Source organism: Delphinapterus leucas, chromosome 1, assembly GCF_059928025.1.
Source record: "Delphinapterus leucas isolate spDelLeu-1000000601 "Yukka" chromosome 1, BTC_Dleu_Yukka2, whole genome shotgun sequence".
Taxonomy (NCBI): Eukaryota; Metazoa; Chordata; class Mammalia; order Artiodactyla; family Monodontidae; genus Delphinapterus; species Delphinapterus leucas.
The window spans coordinates 112,407,080-112,426,676 of NC_143129.1; the positions used below are offsets into that span (position 1 = coordinate 112,407,080).

The window sequence follows — 19,597 nt, forward strand, 5'->3', positions numbered from 1 at the left end:
TATATACAAAACAGAAACAGACTCATAGATTTAGAAAACAAACTTGTGCTTACCAAGGGGAGGAGGAAGGGGGGAGGGACAATTTAGGGGTATGGGATTAACAGATACAAACTACTATATATAAAATGGATAAGCAATAGGATGTACTGTATAGCACAGGGAATTATACCCATTATCTTGTACTAACCTATAATGAACTAGAATCTGAAAAAATACTGAATCACTATGCTGTACAGCTGAAACACAATGTTGTAAATCAACCATATTTCAATTTAAAAAAATGAATACATTACTTTCATCTTACATGCATTTTCAAAAATCATGTTAACCTAGTTAGAAGATGCACAGTGTTTCAGGCAACATGTCATCCAATATCAGCCATGCTCTTATGTTCCTAGATTAAGCAGCCTATTCCATCTCTCCTGGCTCATGAGCATCCAGAGGTTTTTATGTTTCATTCACAAGAAACATAAACAACACAGTTCACACAGGCATTTTTTAACTAAAATGTTAAATGAGACGTTTTTAACATCTCATTCACTATGATGCTTTTACTGGTAATTCATTTGGTGAAAAGGAATTATACAAGGTTTAAAATGCCTTACCTGTCCTTGTGTATCCAAATCTCTTAATTCAGCAGATTCATCTATTTCTCCAAGGGAAGAATCACGTGGTGGGGCCAGAGGAGGCTCAGGTTCAAGATCAAAGTCCAATTTGGTTACTGCAGAATCACTTATAAAAGATAAAGCAATTCACCAAAAGCAGTAATCAAAAGTATATATTTTAAATAACTTTACAATTAAGGCAAACAATTTTATTGTTTTAAAAGTAAGCAGAGCACTAGTTTCAAAATACTATTTGGAAAAAATGAGACTTTTAATAGGCTCACTGTAATCGATATGTACAAATGTCACAATAACTATTTTATAAAAGAAATGCTTAAAAATCTTAAGACACATACCTAGCTGGAGGTGCTAGTTCAGGGATGTGTACATCAACCACTGGCACTGTAGGAGGCACAGGGGCTTGAGGGCTGAAGGTGCCAGAATGATTTACTGTAGGAATAGCTCTTCTCACTAGTCTTCCCCAAGTGGCAATATTAATATTCATTTGAGGAGCTCTGAGAAATGTTTTGCCTGTGGATATTGTAAATAAAGAAAACAGAACAAGTATTTTTTAAATATATTACCAAAAGCCATAATTTAAGAATTCATATTCATTGGTTTATAATTTATGAAGAAAAAACAATACTTGTCACTTAAAAAACAGTTCCTAACTATTCATTATTAAAGGCTAGTGCAAAAAAGCAAAATCAGTTTTAAAAATAAATACGTAGGAATTGCTCATTTAAGTCTAGTAATGGTATGTGGTTAAGGTTTTAAAAACAGAATTCTTATCTTTTAGAGATACTAACTGTAATATTTATGGATGAATCTATATGATGTCTGGGTTTGCTTCAAATAATCTGAGGAAGTTGTGAGTGATGGAACACAGATGAAACAAAATTAGACATAAGCTGACTGTTGTTGAAGCTGAGTGATGGCACATCACACTAGTCTCTATATTTATGCATGTTTCAAATTTTCCGTAACGAAATTTAGAAGTAAATAATTGAACAAATAAGAAGAAAACAAAAAGAAAAGATGGATGTCACTTTTTAAATAGTATATACATTTTTAAAGTATTTAAGATAACACCAAAATACTTTGTACTTGATTTCTCAGTAATTACCTTGTTGTTTCGAAAAAATTTTCTTTTGTCTTTGGAGTTTTGGTCTTCTTTCAATAACTGGATTAAAAAAGGTAACCTGCAGTGAAGAAAATTCAAGTTGACATGACTATAGCATTAGATTTATGGTTCATGAAATTCAATAAACTTGCAAGTTTGAAAACTTAGAGAATCTGAGATATAATTTAGTTCCATCTCCTCATTCTCTAGATGAGAAAACAGACCTAGAGAGGATAAATGACTTGTCTTAGGGTAACATACCTATTTAGTGGCAGAGTTGAGCCAAGAATTCAAGTTGTCTGCCATTCAGCCTAATACTCTTCCCACTTCTACATCATGTTGCCTACATATATAATTTCAATGGTAGTTATGCATATTTAATAAAATACATTTATTACCTCTGCAAATAAAGTACCCTGTGGTTCCAAATAGAGACACATGCCATGCCGTTGGTTGTCTAAAAAATCTTCTAACCTCAGAAATTTTACAGCACACAGAGATCGCCAATCACGCCAATAAACTGAAATTTCCAGTTCACGTGACTAGAATAATTAAATAAAAAATAAAGAAAACAGGGAACACATCATTGGGCACACATGTGAATAAAATATTATAAAATATATAAAATACAAATACAATAAACAAAGATAACATATACAACGGTTGCACTATTTTAAAGAGTGCTTTTATAATGTTTCTCTATTATATATTACTTTAACAAACTTACACATTTTAACTAAAAGGAAGACATTCATATTCCAACATTCTCCAGTTAAGGTATTCCTTTTAGATAAAGAATACACAACTGGGAACAATCAATACATTTGAATGACCACCGAAACTCTTTCCATCTCAGAGCTTCAATCATTTGGATTTTCCTTCTCCTATTGGCTTCATAGGCTGTGCTGTTGTTAGACTTCAATGTTCACCTCAAAGAACCCATTTCAAACCTTCTTATTTCTTTATCCCAATGTTGATCAGGAAAAAGTCTGTGAATAGCATTTATTCTCCACTTTTAGTGTGCCACACACTATACCAAACACTAAGAATGTTAGGTCATTTAATCTTCTAAAGAATACCACCAGGTAATAAGACCAGTGATTACAGGGGCCTACGTAGGTAGGTAGCAAACAGGAAACTAAGTTTTATACAGAAAAATGTTCATTTATTACAACATCAAACACAACAAAACGAAACAAAAAAGCCCCCCCAAAACCAGGGACAACTTAAGAGTATTATACCATATCTACATGAGGGAACATTATGTAGTCATTAAAAATAATGCTTATGTGGAAAATATATTTAAGGTTTTAACCATCAATTATTAAATGTACTTGTAGGACACAGTTTATAAGCTGGAGGTCAAGCCATAAATTGACCTCTACATATAAGTCATAATCTGCATATATTTTAATTATAAAGCATAAGACTTCTCCATTATTTTGTTTTTCAGGATTTTGTGGATCACCCACAAAAAGAGATAAATGTTTTTCCCTTTAGGCTCAACAAAGTAATAAATTACTTCTTTCATATAAAAACTTTCAATTTGTGAACTTATGCATCTTATTATCTAAGCTTCTAGTAGGCAAAATAAAAAGCCATTTGACTTTAAATAATAAAACTAGTTGATGCAAATGAACACAGAAAACACTTATAAAAAACAGAACATGAAAAAAATGAGTCAAGACACAATGTGCCAAAAGGTCTCATAGACAGAAAAAAAGGACTAGAAAAAGATATCTTGGCAGTGAGTATATGAGCTCAGAACTTCCTACCTCATTGCTTCTCTCTGACACATAATTACTATGGGAGAGAATACTTGTCAGGAAAGGGTAAGGATGAGTAGAGGATAATTATTTTAAGATCAGCAAATGGCATTTAGAAGTGGTGGGTATTAATGCTATAATATTCCATTCAAGTTAAAATTTTAAGTATTTTGAAAACAGTTATTTTGGGAAATAAACTGCATAACTGAACCAGGGGTTGGTAATTTAGACTACTTTATTTTAGATTAGAAAAGGAGAGGTCTACTTTCTCCTATCTTCTTCCACGGTATCAGGGGGGAAAACTTGTTATGGATAAGGCAAATGCAAGTGGTATAGATACTAGGGACGAAATTAGTAATTCTTAAAAGTTCTTATACTTTTCACACTGCTAAAATTGTAAGAGTATATCTTTCTCTGGATGAGAGAAGGTCAAATCACCTCCTTTATATTTTTTCTAGCCACTCTGGTAAAACTCACATATTAACTCATTTCTCTTTCCTCTGTCTGTTTATTCCGTTCTTCAACCTGAAGTATGTTAGAAACACCTGAGATTTGGGATGGAAGGTTATCTTAAGGCCTACATTAGCTTTCCTGGAGTTCTACATGAAATTTTAGGTATAAAGCTCTTCACTTTTTGTTACTTTGCATTGTTCCCTGTATCTCTCTCTCTACAATTTAAGGGGGGAGAGTGGCTACAGTCCAAAGCAGATTAAGATATTTTATGTCTACTCCTAACACTGTTGCATGGAACCCCAATCCTCCTTTAACTCCTAACATCTACTGCAATTCAGTAAAGCAGGGATATAGTATCTGAAAAGCAAAGTACCCTCCATATAGGGAAATGCCACTGATATTTATTGAATTTAAACTGCAAGTATGACTGCTCATTTGCTGGCAATTTTCCAGATGAAGCAGGTCCATTCCATAAAGCAAGGGCATGTTTGTAGGTAATGTCAAACCTCAAGAGCAACAAAATTCTACATGGAGTAAAACCACTGCCAAAATAGCTGAGCAGTATGATCTGAGCTAAGTACAGATTGGCAATACTGGCAAACTGTCCCAACTTGTGTTTCATTTTGTCGTCTTATGAATCTGAACCTAGGATCAAAGAAGAAACTGTGGTAGAACTAAGGAATCTATGGTTTGTCTGAAGTCTCTGTAAGGCCCAAAAGTAAATAGCAGCTACTTTTTCTAAAGTAGTTGGCATGATGATTTGATACACATATACATATATATACTAATAAAGAATTCCTCCCATCTAATTAACACATCTATCACCTATTTTACACACATACACACACACACACACACACACAAAATATTTGTATTTGGTAAGAACATTTAAGTTCTGTTCTCTTAGCAAATTTCATTCACACAATATAGTGTTATTAACTAGTCACCATTATACATTGCACTATATACATTAGATGCTCAGACCTTATTTATCTTATAACTGAAAGTTTGTACCTTTTTACCAACCTCTCCATACAAGCATTTTTCTACTCTTGGTTTCTATGAGTTTGACTTTTTAAGATTTCACATGTAAATGATACCATGTAATATTTGTCTTTCTCTGTCTGACTTCTTTCACTTAGGATAATGTCCTCAGGTCCAACCATGTTGTCACAATGGCAGTTTTTCCTTCCATCTCATGGTTAAATAATATTCCATTGTACATATGTACCACATTTTCTTTATCCATTCATCTTTTAATGGACACAGACTGTTTCCAGATATTGGCCATTGTGAATAATGCTGCAATGAACATGGGAGTGCAGATATCTCTTCAATATCCTGTTTTCATTTCCATTGAATATATACCCAAGAGTTGGATTGCTGGATCATATGGCAGTTCTATTTTTAATTTTTTGAGGAACCTCCATACTGTTTTCCACAGTGGCTGAACCAATTTACCTTCCCACCAACAGTGCACAACGGTTCCTTTTTCTCCACATCCTCGCCAACACTTATCTCTTGTTTTCTTGATGACAGCCATGCTAACATGATACCTCACTGTGGATTTGAATTGCATTTCCCTGATGATTAGTGATGTTGAGCACCTTTTCATGTAATTGTTGGCCATCTGGATGTCTTCTTTAGAAAAATGTCTATTCAGTTTCTTTGCCCATTTTAAATCAGATTATTTTTTTGTTGTTCTTGCTATTGAGTTGTGCAAGTTCTTTATATATTTTGCAATATTAATTTCTTATCTGATAGATGACTTGCAAATATCTTCTCCCATTCTGTAGATTGCCTTTTCATTTTCTTGATGGTGTCCTTTGCTGTGCACAAGCTTTTTGTTAGTAACTACTTCTTTTTTTAATTTAATTTTAATTTTAATTTTTGGCCACACTATGCGGCTTGTGGGATTTTAGTTCCCTGACCAGGGATCGGACCCGGGCCCTTGGCAGTGAGAGCGTGGAGTCCTAACCACTGGTTGTCAGGGAGTTCCCAGTAACTACTTCTTAATAAATGGAACTACTGGGCATTTCTTTTGGCCTAGAGACGCACTGTAAAAAAATTACTGGAACACTGAGGATGTTGTGAATCGAGAAAGTTTGGGAACCTCTGATAGGTGAAAATGAGAGGCAGGTTTCACTGCTGAAAAGGAAAGAAAGGGCAAAAAGCAAACTTTCTGCAGCTACTAAAAGAGAGAAAATTATTCAAAGCATGGAAAATTCAAAAGCCAAGGAAAGGTGAGATTTGTAAAGGTGCACATGTCAGGTGTCACATTAATTGGTCTCCTTCTTTGATTATTTGGTCTTCTATGGGCTTCTGAGGACAACATAGGCTCGGGAAACATCAACTAGGGTCCCAGCAGTAAAGAGACTGCACACTCAAAAAGAGTTTAAGTTTTAAAAATTGGCTATTTATGAAGGTAAGATTCAGGTTAAGGAATCAACAAGGATGGAAGTATCTAAGGATTAGCTACAGCAGAAATCTATTACCACTCCTAGCCTGAATGAGCAAGAAGAAACAGTTATCAGAATTCAGTGAGAACTGGATCTTGGAAAAGGGACTGTCAAACAGGAACTGTAGCCATAGATGAACACTGCTGTAAAAAAGGGAAGGAGAGAAGGAAACAAACACCCTGATTACCCTCTCCTCCTGCCCTTAGATCGTCTAACATTGTCTCCCCTTTCATGTCAGAGCCCACTGATTCAAACCTGCAGCTATCAGCCTCCAGAGACAAAGAGGGGGACAGGGAAGGGGGCCATCAGAATCTACTATGGGGCAAAGAGAAAACTACCACCTCAGGAAACAGTGATATCTGTTTTCAGTTCAGGAGTTCAATGAGGGTGATTCTCAGCTGGAACTAATGTGACAAAAGGAAGGAAACCTTAGGATCTTTTGGGAAAATGAGAAACACAGAGAAGACTGAGATAATGGAGAATACAAAGCTATGACCTCTGCTTGAAAAGTCTGCCCCCTATAGATGTGGGAGCAGAAAAGAAAACAATTGTGATACAAACTATTTAGTGCTGTAACAGTTATATATAACTGCACCCTATATCAATTCACATCCTAGAAAAAGTTCCAAAGACTCACTATTATTCCAAACCTATTACAAACATTTCTGCCTCAGTGTCTACATATATAGTTCCTATTTCTAATCATGTATCTTATTTCCCAACCAAAAACTACATACCTATAAAGACAAAGTTGAAGGATGCTGTGGGGGCATCAGTAAGGAAATGGTAAAGGGTAACAATAGTTTTAGGGTAAACAGAGAAGAAAATGAAATTTTCTGATGGCCCCTTCCTAAACTCCTTCCTGAAGAATCAAGGAAATGGAAATGTTTGACCAAACATCTAGCTGTGTGGTAACAAAGAAGTAAAAGAGCCAGAGGAGTAACAATAATAACATAAGCTATCATTTACAGCAAAACCATTATGTACAAGGGGTTAAACTAGGTGCTTTATGCAGATCTGGTAACAGTTTAGGATACTAAATTTAAGATTTCAGAACAATTCATTGCTAAAATGACAAGGAGCAAAGGTATACTGGGGTTGATGCATTCAAAGAAGTTTGAAATAATATGTTAAATGGGTTGTTGTTTAGATAGTTAGATGTTTAAAATCCCCCATAATGATGATGGGATGCTGGAGTGAAGAACCAAAGTCCTTAAGGATACTGGCAAGTGCCTGGTGGTCAAGAGATGATAGAGGGGTGGGGGGAAAAGACAATTATATATATAGTTCATTGGCTCAGAGAACTCATATAGCCTCAGAGGATATGACGTGTCATTTGATAGTAATAGAATTGGAAGCAGCAAAAGAGGTAAAAAGGGTAAGTATTATTATAGTTCCATTATAAGTTAAAAGACAGCATCTCAAGAATAAAATACCTAGGAATAAACTTACCTAAGGAGGTAAAAGACCTGTACTCAGAAAACTATAAGATACTGATGAAAGAAATCAAAGATGACACAAACAGAGGGAGAGATATACCATGTTCCTGGATTGGAAGAATCAACATTGTGAAAATGACTATACTACCCAAAGCAATCTACAGATTCAGTGCAATCCATATCAAATTACCAATGGCATTTTGCACACAATTAGAACAAAAAACTTTACAATTTGTATGGAAGCACAAAAGACCCCGAATAGCCAAAGCAATCTTGAGAAAGAAAAACGGAGCTGGAAGAATCAGGCTCCCTGACTTCAGACTATACTACAAAGCTACAGTAATCAGGACAGCATGGTCCTGGCACAAAAACAGAAATACAGCTCAAGAGAACAGGACAGAAAGTCCAGAGATAAACCCATGCACCTATGGTCACCTAATCTATGACAAAGAGGGCAAGAATATACAATGGAGGAAAGACTGTCTCTTCAATAAGTGGTGCTGGGAAAACTGGACAGCTACATGTCAAAGAATGAAATTAGAATACTACCTACACCATACACAAAAATAAACTCAAAATGGATTAAAGACCATTCTGAATGTAAAGTCAGATACTATAAAACTCTTAGAGGAAAACATAGGCAGAACACTCTTTTATCGCAGCAAGATTTTTTTCTATTCACCTCCTAGAGTAATGAAAATAAAAACAAAAATAGACAAATGGGACCTAATTAAACTTGAAAGTGTTTGTACAGCAAAGGAAACCATAAACACAACTAAAAGACAACCCTCAGAATGTGAGAAAATATTTGCAAACAAAGCAACCGACAAAGAATTAATCTCCAAAATATACAAATGGCTCATGCAGCTCAATATCAAAAAAAGAAACAACCCAATCAAAAAATGGGTGGAAGAACTAAACAGACATTTCTCCAAAGAAGACATACAGGTGGCTAAAAAGCACATGGAAAGATGCTCAACATCACTAATTATTAGAGAAATGCAAATCAAAACTGCAATGAGGTACCACCTCACACTGGTCAGAATGGCCATCATCAAAAAATCTACAAACAATAAATGCTGGAGAGGGTGTGTAGAAAAGGGAACCCTCCTACACTGTTGGTGGGAATGTAAAACTGGTACAGCCACTATGGAGAACAGTATGAAGGTTCCTTAAAAAACTAAAAATATAGCTACCATATGATCCAACAATCCCACTCCTGGGCATATATCCGGAGAAAAACATGATTCGAAAATATACATGCACCCCAGTGCTCATTGCAGCACTATTTACAACAGCCAGGATATGGAAGGAACCTAAATGTCCATTATGGAGGAATGGATAAAGAAGATGTGGTACATATATACAATGGAATATTACTCAGCCATAAAAAAGTATGAAATAATTCCATTTGCAGCAACATGGACTGGACCTAGAGATTGTCATACTGAGTGAAGTAGGTCAGACAAAGACAAATATCATATGATATCATTTACATGTGGAATCTAAAAAAAGGGTACAAATGAACTTATCTACAAAATAGAAATAGAGTTACAGATGTAGAAAACAAACTTATTTGTTTACCAGGGGGTAAGGAGGGGGGTGGGATAAACTGGGAGATTGGGATTGACATATATGCAATACTATATATAAAACAGATGATCAATAAGGACAGTACAGCACAAGGAACTCTACTCAGTACTCTGTAATGGCCTATATGGGAAAAGAATCTAATAAAGAGTGGATATATGTATATGTATAACTGATTCAGTTTGCTGTACACCTGAAACTAACACACACTGTAAATCAACTATAATAAATATTAAAACAAACAAACAAAATATAGCATCTCAGATTAAACAATATGCCGAATGTCGGAATTCTCTGGCAGTCCAGTTGTTAGGACTTGGCATTTTCACTGCAATGGCCTGCATTCAATCCCTGGTCAGAGAACTAAGACCCTGCAAGCCGCGTGGTATGGCCAAAAACAACAGTAATATGCTGAATGTTAGCTCACACATGGAAGAAATTAAAATTTCTTTGTATTTCTATTCTATGGCTTGTTCTATATTAAGATGTTTCACACCCCATTTAGATGTTTCCATGCATTTTTATCCTTTTATAGGGAGGAAAACATCTTGCTCATTATCATGGTTTCTATGAGGAATAATTTTCATTCTTCTCCTAAATATCTAGGTCTCTACCTTAACCCTCTTATTCATCTCCTGGAGTGAGTTATCTGATAAAAGACTGGGAGAGAAACTGGACATGAATAATCCAGTCCATTTCTTCCTTTCTTCCTTGAGAGCCGGGCTGTTAAATGGAAGTATACAATTTGTTTTTCTCTGCTATGCCTTAAGTTTTATATGAGCTGGAGCCCACAATGATCTAAGGGACTGAGTATAGCCCCATTATTGTTGCATACCCAACCACACTTTCAAATATCAGTTCATAATGACATTTTACTTTCCATTAGTCACACCTTTCTTTCTTTTAACTAGTTCAGAACTTGGGTAAGGAAGAGCCCCACATACAAAACTTCCAATCGTTTTCTTAATGGCTCATTTTAAGACAGCCAAGGGTGGCCATACATTTCACCAAATCTGCAATATGATAAACAGAGATTATGAAATGGATCTCAGGATAAATAAAGACAATTAATTCAGGGAGAAGAAAACGTAAAACTGATATCCTCTAAAATGTAAGAGAGGATATTATCCTCGTGAGAGGAAAACAAGATATTTAAAAGAATAAACTTTTAGAAATTAAAAATATAATATCAGATATAAGTTTGTCAATCAAATCTTGGCAAATAAAAGTATCAAACTTTCCCAGAAAGCAGAACAAAAAGACACACTGACAGACAATAGAAAAAAGATAAGAAAATCAGAGGATCAATCTAAAAGGTTCAATTAGCAAGAGAGACACTGAAAATGAAGAGGAAATTATCAAATAAATGAGATTTCTCAAATCTGAAGAATGAGCTTTCAAAACTGAAGGTGCCACACAGTACCTATCACAAAGAGTGAAAACCACCTACACCTAAGGTACACCATTAAGAAATCACAGAACCCCAGGGAAAAAAAGATAAAAATCTTTAAATCTTTAAAAGAGAAAAAGCAAATCAAAATCAAAGATTAGAAATCAAAGACACATAAGCAATCTCAACTACAATACTAGAACTACAATTCCTTAAAATTCTTAATGAAAATAATCTCCAACCTAGAATTCTAGACTCCAAGCATGACAGCAGAATAAAGATATTTCAGATATGCAAGATCTCTAAAACTTTCATTCACTCTTTTCTCAGCATGTAAATGTGGGATATGATCCACCAAAATGAGGAAGTAAAACAAGAAAGCTGAAAGAGAAATTCAAGACTCAGGTGATCCAATAGGATTATGGTGAAAGATAAAAGCTATATAGCAGTCATTTAAATTGGAGCAGAAAGATGTAAGGCTCCAGAAAGGATGTTGCTGGGGAGTAGAGTGGGTCCCAGGATGACTGACAGCTTGCTGATATAACTGCCTACATAGAGTTATTCTAGAGTCCTTCTGGAGATTCTGGTGATAAAGGATAGGTATATAGAAAGCTAAGCAAGGCAAAACAAAATAAACAATTAAAAAAAGGGCAATTATTTGCCCAAAGTGAGTCTTGCTACTAAAAAGAGAATGTAATCATGGTATGGAACATGGTTCATCTATAAACAATATTTACATAGTCATAATAATATAAACACTGAGTTACTGATTTAACCTAATTATTTGGAAGAATGAGGATAGGAGTGTGGATGGTTTAAGAGTAGTATGTATAGGCAATTTCTGAAAATGTGAAACCAATAAATAATAAGAATCCCTTGAGTTCTTGGATACCTTAGCCTCTCACTCCTACCAATATCTACAATCTTTCCACAATCTCAGCTGTTTGAATCCTTCTCTCTGACCATCACCTCCTAACATTCTACTAGCTCACTCTTTCTAGTCCCTCAACATCCACTGGTCCTTCAATGCCACTGTTACTTCTAATCTATTAACCCTATTACATTTTTACTGGCTCTCACTTCCTGGATGTTCTCTTCCTCCTTTTCCATTGATCAGTGAACGTTCTCTAGTACTCTGCTCTTAACAGAACTGGCTCCTGCTAAAATTTTTCTAAGTTTCAGTTCATCCTGTTTCTAATATTGATAAAGATCGTTCTCTATTACATTAGCAAAGTAAATCAAAAGGAAATGGGAATGGGAAAAGGTTAGATATAAAGGGTCCTGCTTTTTATTTCAATCTCTCATGGGAGGATTAAACTTTTACAGCAGGAGGGCTGAGGGAATTCAGAAAAAATGTGAAATTACATAGCTACTGTGTTTATAATAAACATTAAGAAAGAACAAATTTTATAAGAAAATATAAAAAGGGTAACCTGATAACAGAAAGAACACAGAACTGACAGGACACTTCAGAATCCTAGATTATAGCTTAGGCTAGTTATTTAACCCCTAGGCCATAATAATATCCTTATTAATCTGTAAAACGAGGGGGCTGGATTACACCAGCAATTTTCAAAACTTTTTTTTTTTTAAAGTGGCAAATTCCAAATGACATCTTACCCAGAATCTCAAAACAAAAAGAAAAAAAAAAGGGTCTGTGTTGCCATCTGAAATAATTCTGCAGAGCCCTGAGCTCCCAGGAACATAACTGAACTTTTCTAGATCATTCTAGATCTAGATAATTTCTATAGTATCTCAAAACTCAAAAAAGACCTATCTGGGTGTTCCCTGGTGGCCCAGTGGTTAGGATTCTGGGCTTTCACTGCCATGGCCCGGGTTCAGCCCCTCGTTGGGGAACTGAGACCCCACAAGCCACATGGCGTGACCAAAAATAAAAATAAAATAAATAAAAAGACCTATGAATTTCTGTATTTTGGAAAGGATAGAAACAGTATAGACAACTTAGTTCCAGAATGTCATAGGAAAGAAACTTGACATTTGAGGCAAAATACTGAGCATGAACATGTCAGTTTAAGATAATATTTTCTATAAATGTTTCTATAAACATTTTCTATAAATAAATATTCTATAAATATAAGGAATAAAGTAAAAGACTAAAAAAAGCACATGAAAAGTAAAATGTACTGTGTAAACAGAAGGATTTATCACAATAAGGAATGTGGCCTCCAAAGAGGAGCTTATAATCCAATTAGGGATACATAACATGCATATCAGGAACCCAGAAGGTCTAACTGGCCTCTGGGAGAACAGCTTTACTTAGCTATGCAGTGTCTTCAATGTTTTTAAGGGAGGGTTACTCCAAAGTAGGAAGAAAGTCTGATGCCATGAAGAAGAAAAACAATTTTAGGTGAGAATTAAAAGTGCAAGTAAAAACAACCAATCAACAGTTATCAGTCTTTCTAGTTTTCTAAGCTTGTAGCTTGGGTAATATTGAATTATTTTCTCTTTACCAGGCTTTCATCGTCTTCTGCTGTTTCCTCCTTTTTGCCACTAACTTTCTATCTCATACAAATCACTACAGAGGAAAGAGCAGTTTGAAGGACACTCGAGGTCTAGTACCAGCTCTGAAATTTATCAATATGTAATCACTCTGGTTCTCAGTTTCCTTAATTATAAAATGATGGCAAGACACTTAACTACTTTTAAGTTCTATTTTAAATACAAAACTCTAACACAATAACCTGGCTACAAGAGAAATCTTCTAACCAGCCATTTTCCCTTTAACAATAAATGTCTTAAATTTCATTTTGATCATAACACTCATTAAAATCCTATAATTACTTTAAATAGGCTCTGAAATGAAAGAAAATGACATTCAACCAGTTAATTTCCCATTACTTAACATGCTCTTCCATTATACTCAAATTCATAGCCACGTGTCACAGCCTAGGGCTAAAGAAAGAACTAAAGTCACTGAGTAGCTAAATGTGCCAGGCAACACAAAGCATTTCTTCTTAACAGTCCTATAAGGATTATATTTTATCCCCATTTTAGAGATGGTGAAATAAATGCCCAGTAGTAAGGTTATGTATCTTGTCTACCATCAAATATCTAATAAGTAAGTGAATCCAGTTTGTCTGGCTTCAAGACCAATGTTATAGCAAACCTATTAATTTAAGAATGAATGGAAATTGAAACATTTTAGAGTCATAAATATTACATGTATTCACAGTTTAGAAGGAAGATGCAAATATAACAAGACATGTATATAACGATATCCATATACACTAACAACCTCAACTGCATTTCCCTCTCTGGTGGGCTTGACTGAATTATATTGGTCTAACTATTTAATTAAACAGCTAATTTACAGCATGTAACAATACTAGTTCTAGCAAATATCAGAGCTGAAAAAAAATCAGAGTTGAAAAACAGAAAATATCAGACTTGAAAAAAATCTTGGAAGTGTAATCTTTTTCTGATACAACAATTCCCTTAAATCTCTCTTATATGAGTTGCTCATTCAACTTTATTGAGAGAGCCTTGAGAAACTAAAAATGGAGCTACCATATGATCCTGCAATCCCACTCCTGGGCATTACCCGGAGAAAAACATGGTCCGAAAGGATACATGCACCTCAATGTTCACTACAGTGCTGTTTACAATAGCTAAGACATGGAAACAACCTAAATGTCCATCAACAGAGGAATGGATAAAGAAGATGTGGTACATATACACAATGGAATATTACTCAGCCATTAAAAAGAATGAAATAATGCCATTTGCAGCAACATGGATGGACCTAGAGACTGTCATACAGAGTGAAGTAAGTCAGACAGAGAAAGAGAAGTATTGTATGACATTGCTTATATGTGGAATCTATAAAAAAAGAAGATACAAATGAACTTATGTAAAACAGAAACAGACTCACAGACTTAGAGAACTAATTTATGGTTACTGGGGGGCAGGGTGGGAGGGAGGAATAGTTAGGGAGTTTGGGATTGACATGTACACACTGCTATATTTAAAATGGATAACCATCAAGGACCTACTGTATAGCACAGGGAGATCTGCTCAATATTCTGTAACAACCTAATTGGGAAAAGAATTTGAAAAAGAATACATACATGTATATGTATAACTGAATCACTTTGTTGTACACTTGAAACTAACAGAACTTTGTTAATCAACTATACCCCAATATAAAATAAAAAGTTAAAAAAAAAACTTTACTGAGAGAGAACTTACTACAGCAGCTCAGTTCATTTTTTAATAGTACTATTCTTTGTACTGAAATGAAATCTGCCATCATTGACTTCTGCTTTGTCTTCCACACCCACAAAGTATACAGTCAATCCAAGGATGGAAGGAACCTGTACTACAGCTTACCACTTGCCCCTTTTCCAAGCATCTGGCAAACACTGCTACTTGATCAGCATAAACAAGGACCCATCCAGTAAACCTTGACAGTGAGCTCCAGAAAGTTACCACCAATCCATCAGAGTCAACACACACAAAAGGAAATCTCACTGCTATCACTAGTTTAATTCTTGTTTTACGTGTTCCCCCTTTTAACTTTAAAGAGTTACCAAATCTTTGTTAAATCTCTTCTTTAATAGATTTTAAATCCCATTTTCCTTCAACTGTTCCATATGTAACAGGATTTTCATCACCTCACCATTCCAGCAACTCTTCACTGGATAAGCTTTTATAAGGTTAAGATCTGATCTAGGGTATGATCTGATCCAACCCAGAGTTTTCTATTTCTCTTTGGCAAACCTTCCTTCTCCTCCTATACTTGGAACACTACTTAAGATTTGATTGTTAGACCTTTTTATTCTTTCTTTATAAACTCTTTCCCATTATGGGCTGCTAACTCTTTTATTAGCTTCTATATTTATATTATTTCTATTTGATCATCTAAATCAGATGATGAAAAATCCCCTATTAAAAGTCCTTCACTATCTTCTAATTTATTGACTATAAAGACCCTAGTAATCTGACACCCACCTGCATCTGCTCTTTTACTTCTTTACACTGATCTCTGTTCATGATTTTTATTCTTGCAACACATCAAGTTTTCTCCTACCCCAAGGCGTTGTATGTTTTTTCTCCTTTGCTGGGAACACTCTACCTGGATCTTTGTAAGTCTGGCAACTTTCCCCCCATTGGGTTTCAAGTCAGACGTAGCCTCCTCAAAGAGACTTTCCCTAATTATGTCCTCTACCTAAAATAGCCCCCACCCCCTTCTTTACAATACTTTATTTACTTCCTTCATTGCACTTGAAGATTTAAAAAAAAAAAACTTGTTAACTATTTGTCTTCCCTCATTAGAATATAGGGTCCATAAATATAGGGACTTTGACTATTTTGGTCAATCATAACCAGCATCTAGAATGGTGCCTGACACAGAACAGAAAATCACTGACTATTAAGCCTAAGAATTCCATTACAGCAATTCCTACATATATCTCTTTCTTTCTATTCCTACTGCCACATTTTTTTTTTTGCGGTACGCGGGCCTCTCACTGTTGTGGAGCACAGGCTTCGGACGCGCAGGCTCAGTGGCCATGGCTCACGGGCCTAGCCGCTCCGTGGCATGTGGGATCTTCCCGGACCGGGGCACGAACCCATGTCCCCTGCATCGTCAGGCGGACTCTTAACCACTGCGCCACCAGGGAAGCCTCTACTGCCACATTTTACTTCAAGTTCTCTTCACCTTACAGTTGTGGCACTGGAGTAACCTCCTGCCAATTTATATGCCTTTAGTCTCTATTCTCTCAAATTCATTCTTCATACATACCCCAAGATCAATTTTTCCATTATGTCTCTCTCATCCCCACTGCCAACAAGTATAAACACCTTAGCCTAGTATTCAATGTCCTCAATATCTTTTTAACTGAAATCATACAGTTTCAGACGTAATGGTAAAAAGTCTGCAAATAATCAGACATATACTGAGAAGCCACTGAGGTATAAGTTCCTTAAGAAAATCTTGAGAGATCTTGTTTATATTGTTTGTTGCTAATCTATCACCTGGAAGTGCCTGGAATACAGTATGCATCAAGGAATAAATGAACAAATAATTTCATAATAATTTTTAATGAATTAAATGAATGATCCTAAACTAGAGAATGAATGCCTAGATGAAAGTATTATTCTTTGAAGATCAGTCTGGTTCTCAGACACATGGAGATTAGTTAGTAAATTACTTTAGTAAAAATAGCCAACATTAATTGAGTTCCTACCACTAGCCTAAGATTTTTACATGGATTTAATCCTCACACATTTCAGTGAGGTAGATAGTATTAAAGATAAGGAAACTGGTATACATAAAAAGTTAAGCATTTTGTTCAAGTACATTTAATATTTATGTGTCAGACACAGTATGTGAACCAAGAAAAGCAATGATGAGGGCCTGATTAAGATACTGGCTGTGAGACAGAAAAAAATAAACTGGAAAAAGTATTTTAAAAGTAGAGGCCAGAGCAGTAATTGCCACCTCACATCATCATTAAGCACTGCAAATCTGCTCTCACTAACATATGTAATTTTTATTTTATTTTTTTATATTTGAATTTTATTTTATTTTAGTTTTTTACACAGCAGGTTCTTATTAGTCATCCATTTTATACATATTAGTGTATACATGTCAATCCCAACCTCCCAATTCATTCCACCCCCACCACCACCCCCATATATATAATTTTTAAAATGACATATGTACCATCAATCTGAATACTAAATGATAAAAAGCTTAATATCTTTCTTATTTTTTAGATAAAATTATGATTAAGTTTTAATATTTTCTTCCCACACCCCAACGGATAGATTAGAATCTAAATAATAAAGTTATCGTCGTGGATTTAAATCTACTGTGGACCAAGTTAACTTCTGCTGGGTTCTACAGCTACAGATTGCATTCTAGCCACTCACATTATTCATGAAAGCCACTGAGATACATGGAGGAATGGTTGTCTGAGCACAATAGCTCACTTCAAATCCAGCTTTGATAATATAACCAACAAGTGGTGAGTCAGAAGAATCACCTTAGTTGTCAGAGAGCACACTATTAAAATAAAAAAAATTTCAATATTAGATGTCACCTGATTGCTGATCTTTCAGGGTAGTACAAAGTATACATTTTCAAATCACTGCACAAATGAAAACTCCTGCAGCAATCTGATAAGGTAGATTTATGTATACCTCATCACATGAGAAATGTCAAAAATACCTAGGTCCTTCTTATATGCTGTTAAGAATAAAACTTACCAAAGTCTTCTAAAACAAAATTTACATTAAAAATGAATTATAAATATAATGAAAATTCAAGTAAAAAGTTTCTCATCTTACCCTGTCTAGTTCCAGTGTAAACTTCTGGTCCCACGACTGATTGGAAATGGGTTTCCAGCTAGTTTGGCCAACCACAGTATTATCTAGCTTCAAAACTGCACAGACATCATCTGTAATTACAATTTAAAACTTGCTTAAATATTTTAAAACCTTTAAAATAGAAATGCCACTGTTTAATATCAACAAAAGTCTTATGATCCTTTGAAAATAAGTTTTTCTTACTCACTACTGAAGCTTTTGAATCTTAAATGGCTAGTTTTATATATACACTCCCACTAGACCCTCCCAAGTTATCCTTTGTGTTTCACAAAAACAAATAGTAATCACTATTTCGTTTATATTAAAATGTAACTGAAAGGACTAACAGGTGACCAGTAATTGTTTGTCAGGTGTGTGTGTATATTTATATGTCAATATCAATCATCCAGTTTTTCTCTGTCTACATTTGCTATTTATTAATGTTGTTACCTTAAACAATTTTTATTTTCACATTTTTCCTAAAGTCTCTCTCTAGATACAGGAAAGCACAGACATACTGTACTAGGTTGAATTGTCACATGCCTTTTCCACCAGTTGTATAATTACATCATAGTTTATGATTACTTTACAGTGTCTCCAAAGTACTTCATAAACCTCTCCCATTTTACTTTACCACCTTTACCCACTGCCCCATTTCAGTTTACTTCTGGGACCCAGTCCTAGTTAAACATGTTTAGTTCAGTGGTTAGCTATCAAAATTTCAACGTTAGTTTAGAGGTGTCATTATACCATTAAAAGAATCAAGATGTGACACAAAGAGTTTGACATAAAGAGTGATGTTCAATATTTCATTATTCCAAAAGAATTAATGTTATATGTCATTCAGTTTTCTAACATATTTTCAGCAGGGTGAATTTTGTAGCCTTTTAAATTTTCCTGTCATTATAGCTTTTGATATTTTAAATTTAAATTATGGAAATCATAATTTTAAAGTTTGTTGTCTAACTCTAACTCGTCTCACTCTTCTCTGTCCCCACTGCTCAGCCCTTTGTATAGGCCCTTTAATTTGTTATATGATTGATAAAAAAATCTGATTACTGAACTGGATAAGTCATCGGTTTTTAGGAGATTTCGACTACTTCCACTTTTACTTTTACTCGTTCTGCTCATGAAAGATGATCTGGTTTCACTTGGACTCCAACCAGGTAGTGCAACCGATGCTGCTTTTGACCGTCCGGGGACATTCTCTAGGATATCTTGACAGCCCATTAGACGAACTTCCAAAGTACCTGTAGCATGAGCAAATATCAAATAAGAAAACATCAATACTCAACATATAAAATGACGTCGTTGTTACCTATTTAGAAATAGGGGGGAAAAATATCTGCTAAAATAACAAAATCTCTTCTTCCAGAGCATCTTCGAGGTAACTATCATCTTTACTGCTTTATTTAGAGAAACCTATTAAAAATTCTTAAT

At 34.9% G+C, this 19,597-nt stretch overlaps 1 protein-coding gene across 5 annotated transcripts in view; it reads right to left on the minus strand.

Moving 5' to 3' along the window:
* PKN2 (protein kinase N2) overlaps positions 1–19,597 on the minus strand; it is a 169,441-nt gene that overhangs the window by 62,416 nt on the left and 87,428 nt on the right. For all 5 annotated transcript variants that reach the window (XM_089919913.1, XM_089919907.1, XM_089919912.1 and 2 more), the window contains 6 exons: positions 19,222–19,407; positions 18,140–18,249; positions 2,127–2,270; positions 1,732–1,807; positions 962–1,136; positions 606–732 (listed from right to left, as the gene is read on the minus strand). In XM_089919913.1, coding sequence (XP_089776039.1) covers positions 606–732; positions 962–1,136; positions 1,732–1,807; positions 2,127–2,270; positions 18,140–18,249; positions 19,222–19,407 — 818 coding nt within the window. The remainder of the gene's footprint in view (positions 1–605; positions 733–961; positions 1,137–1,731; positions 1,808–2,126; positions 2,271–18,139; positions 18,250–19,221; positions 19,408–19,597) is intronic.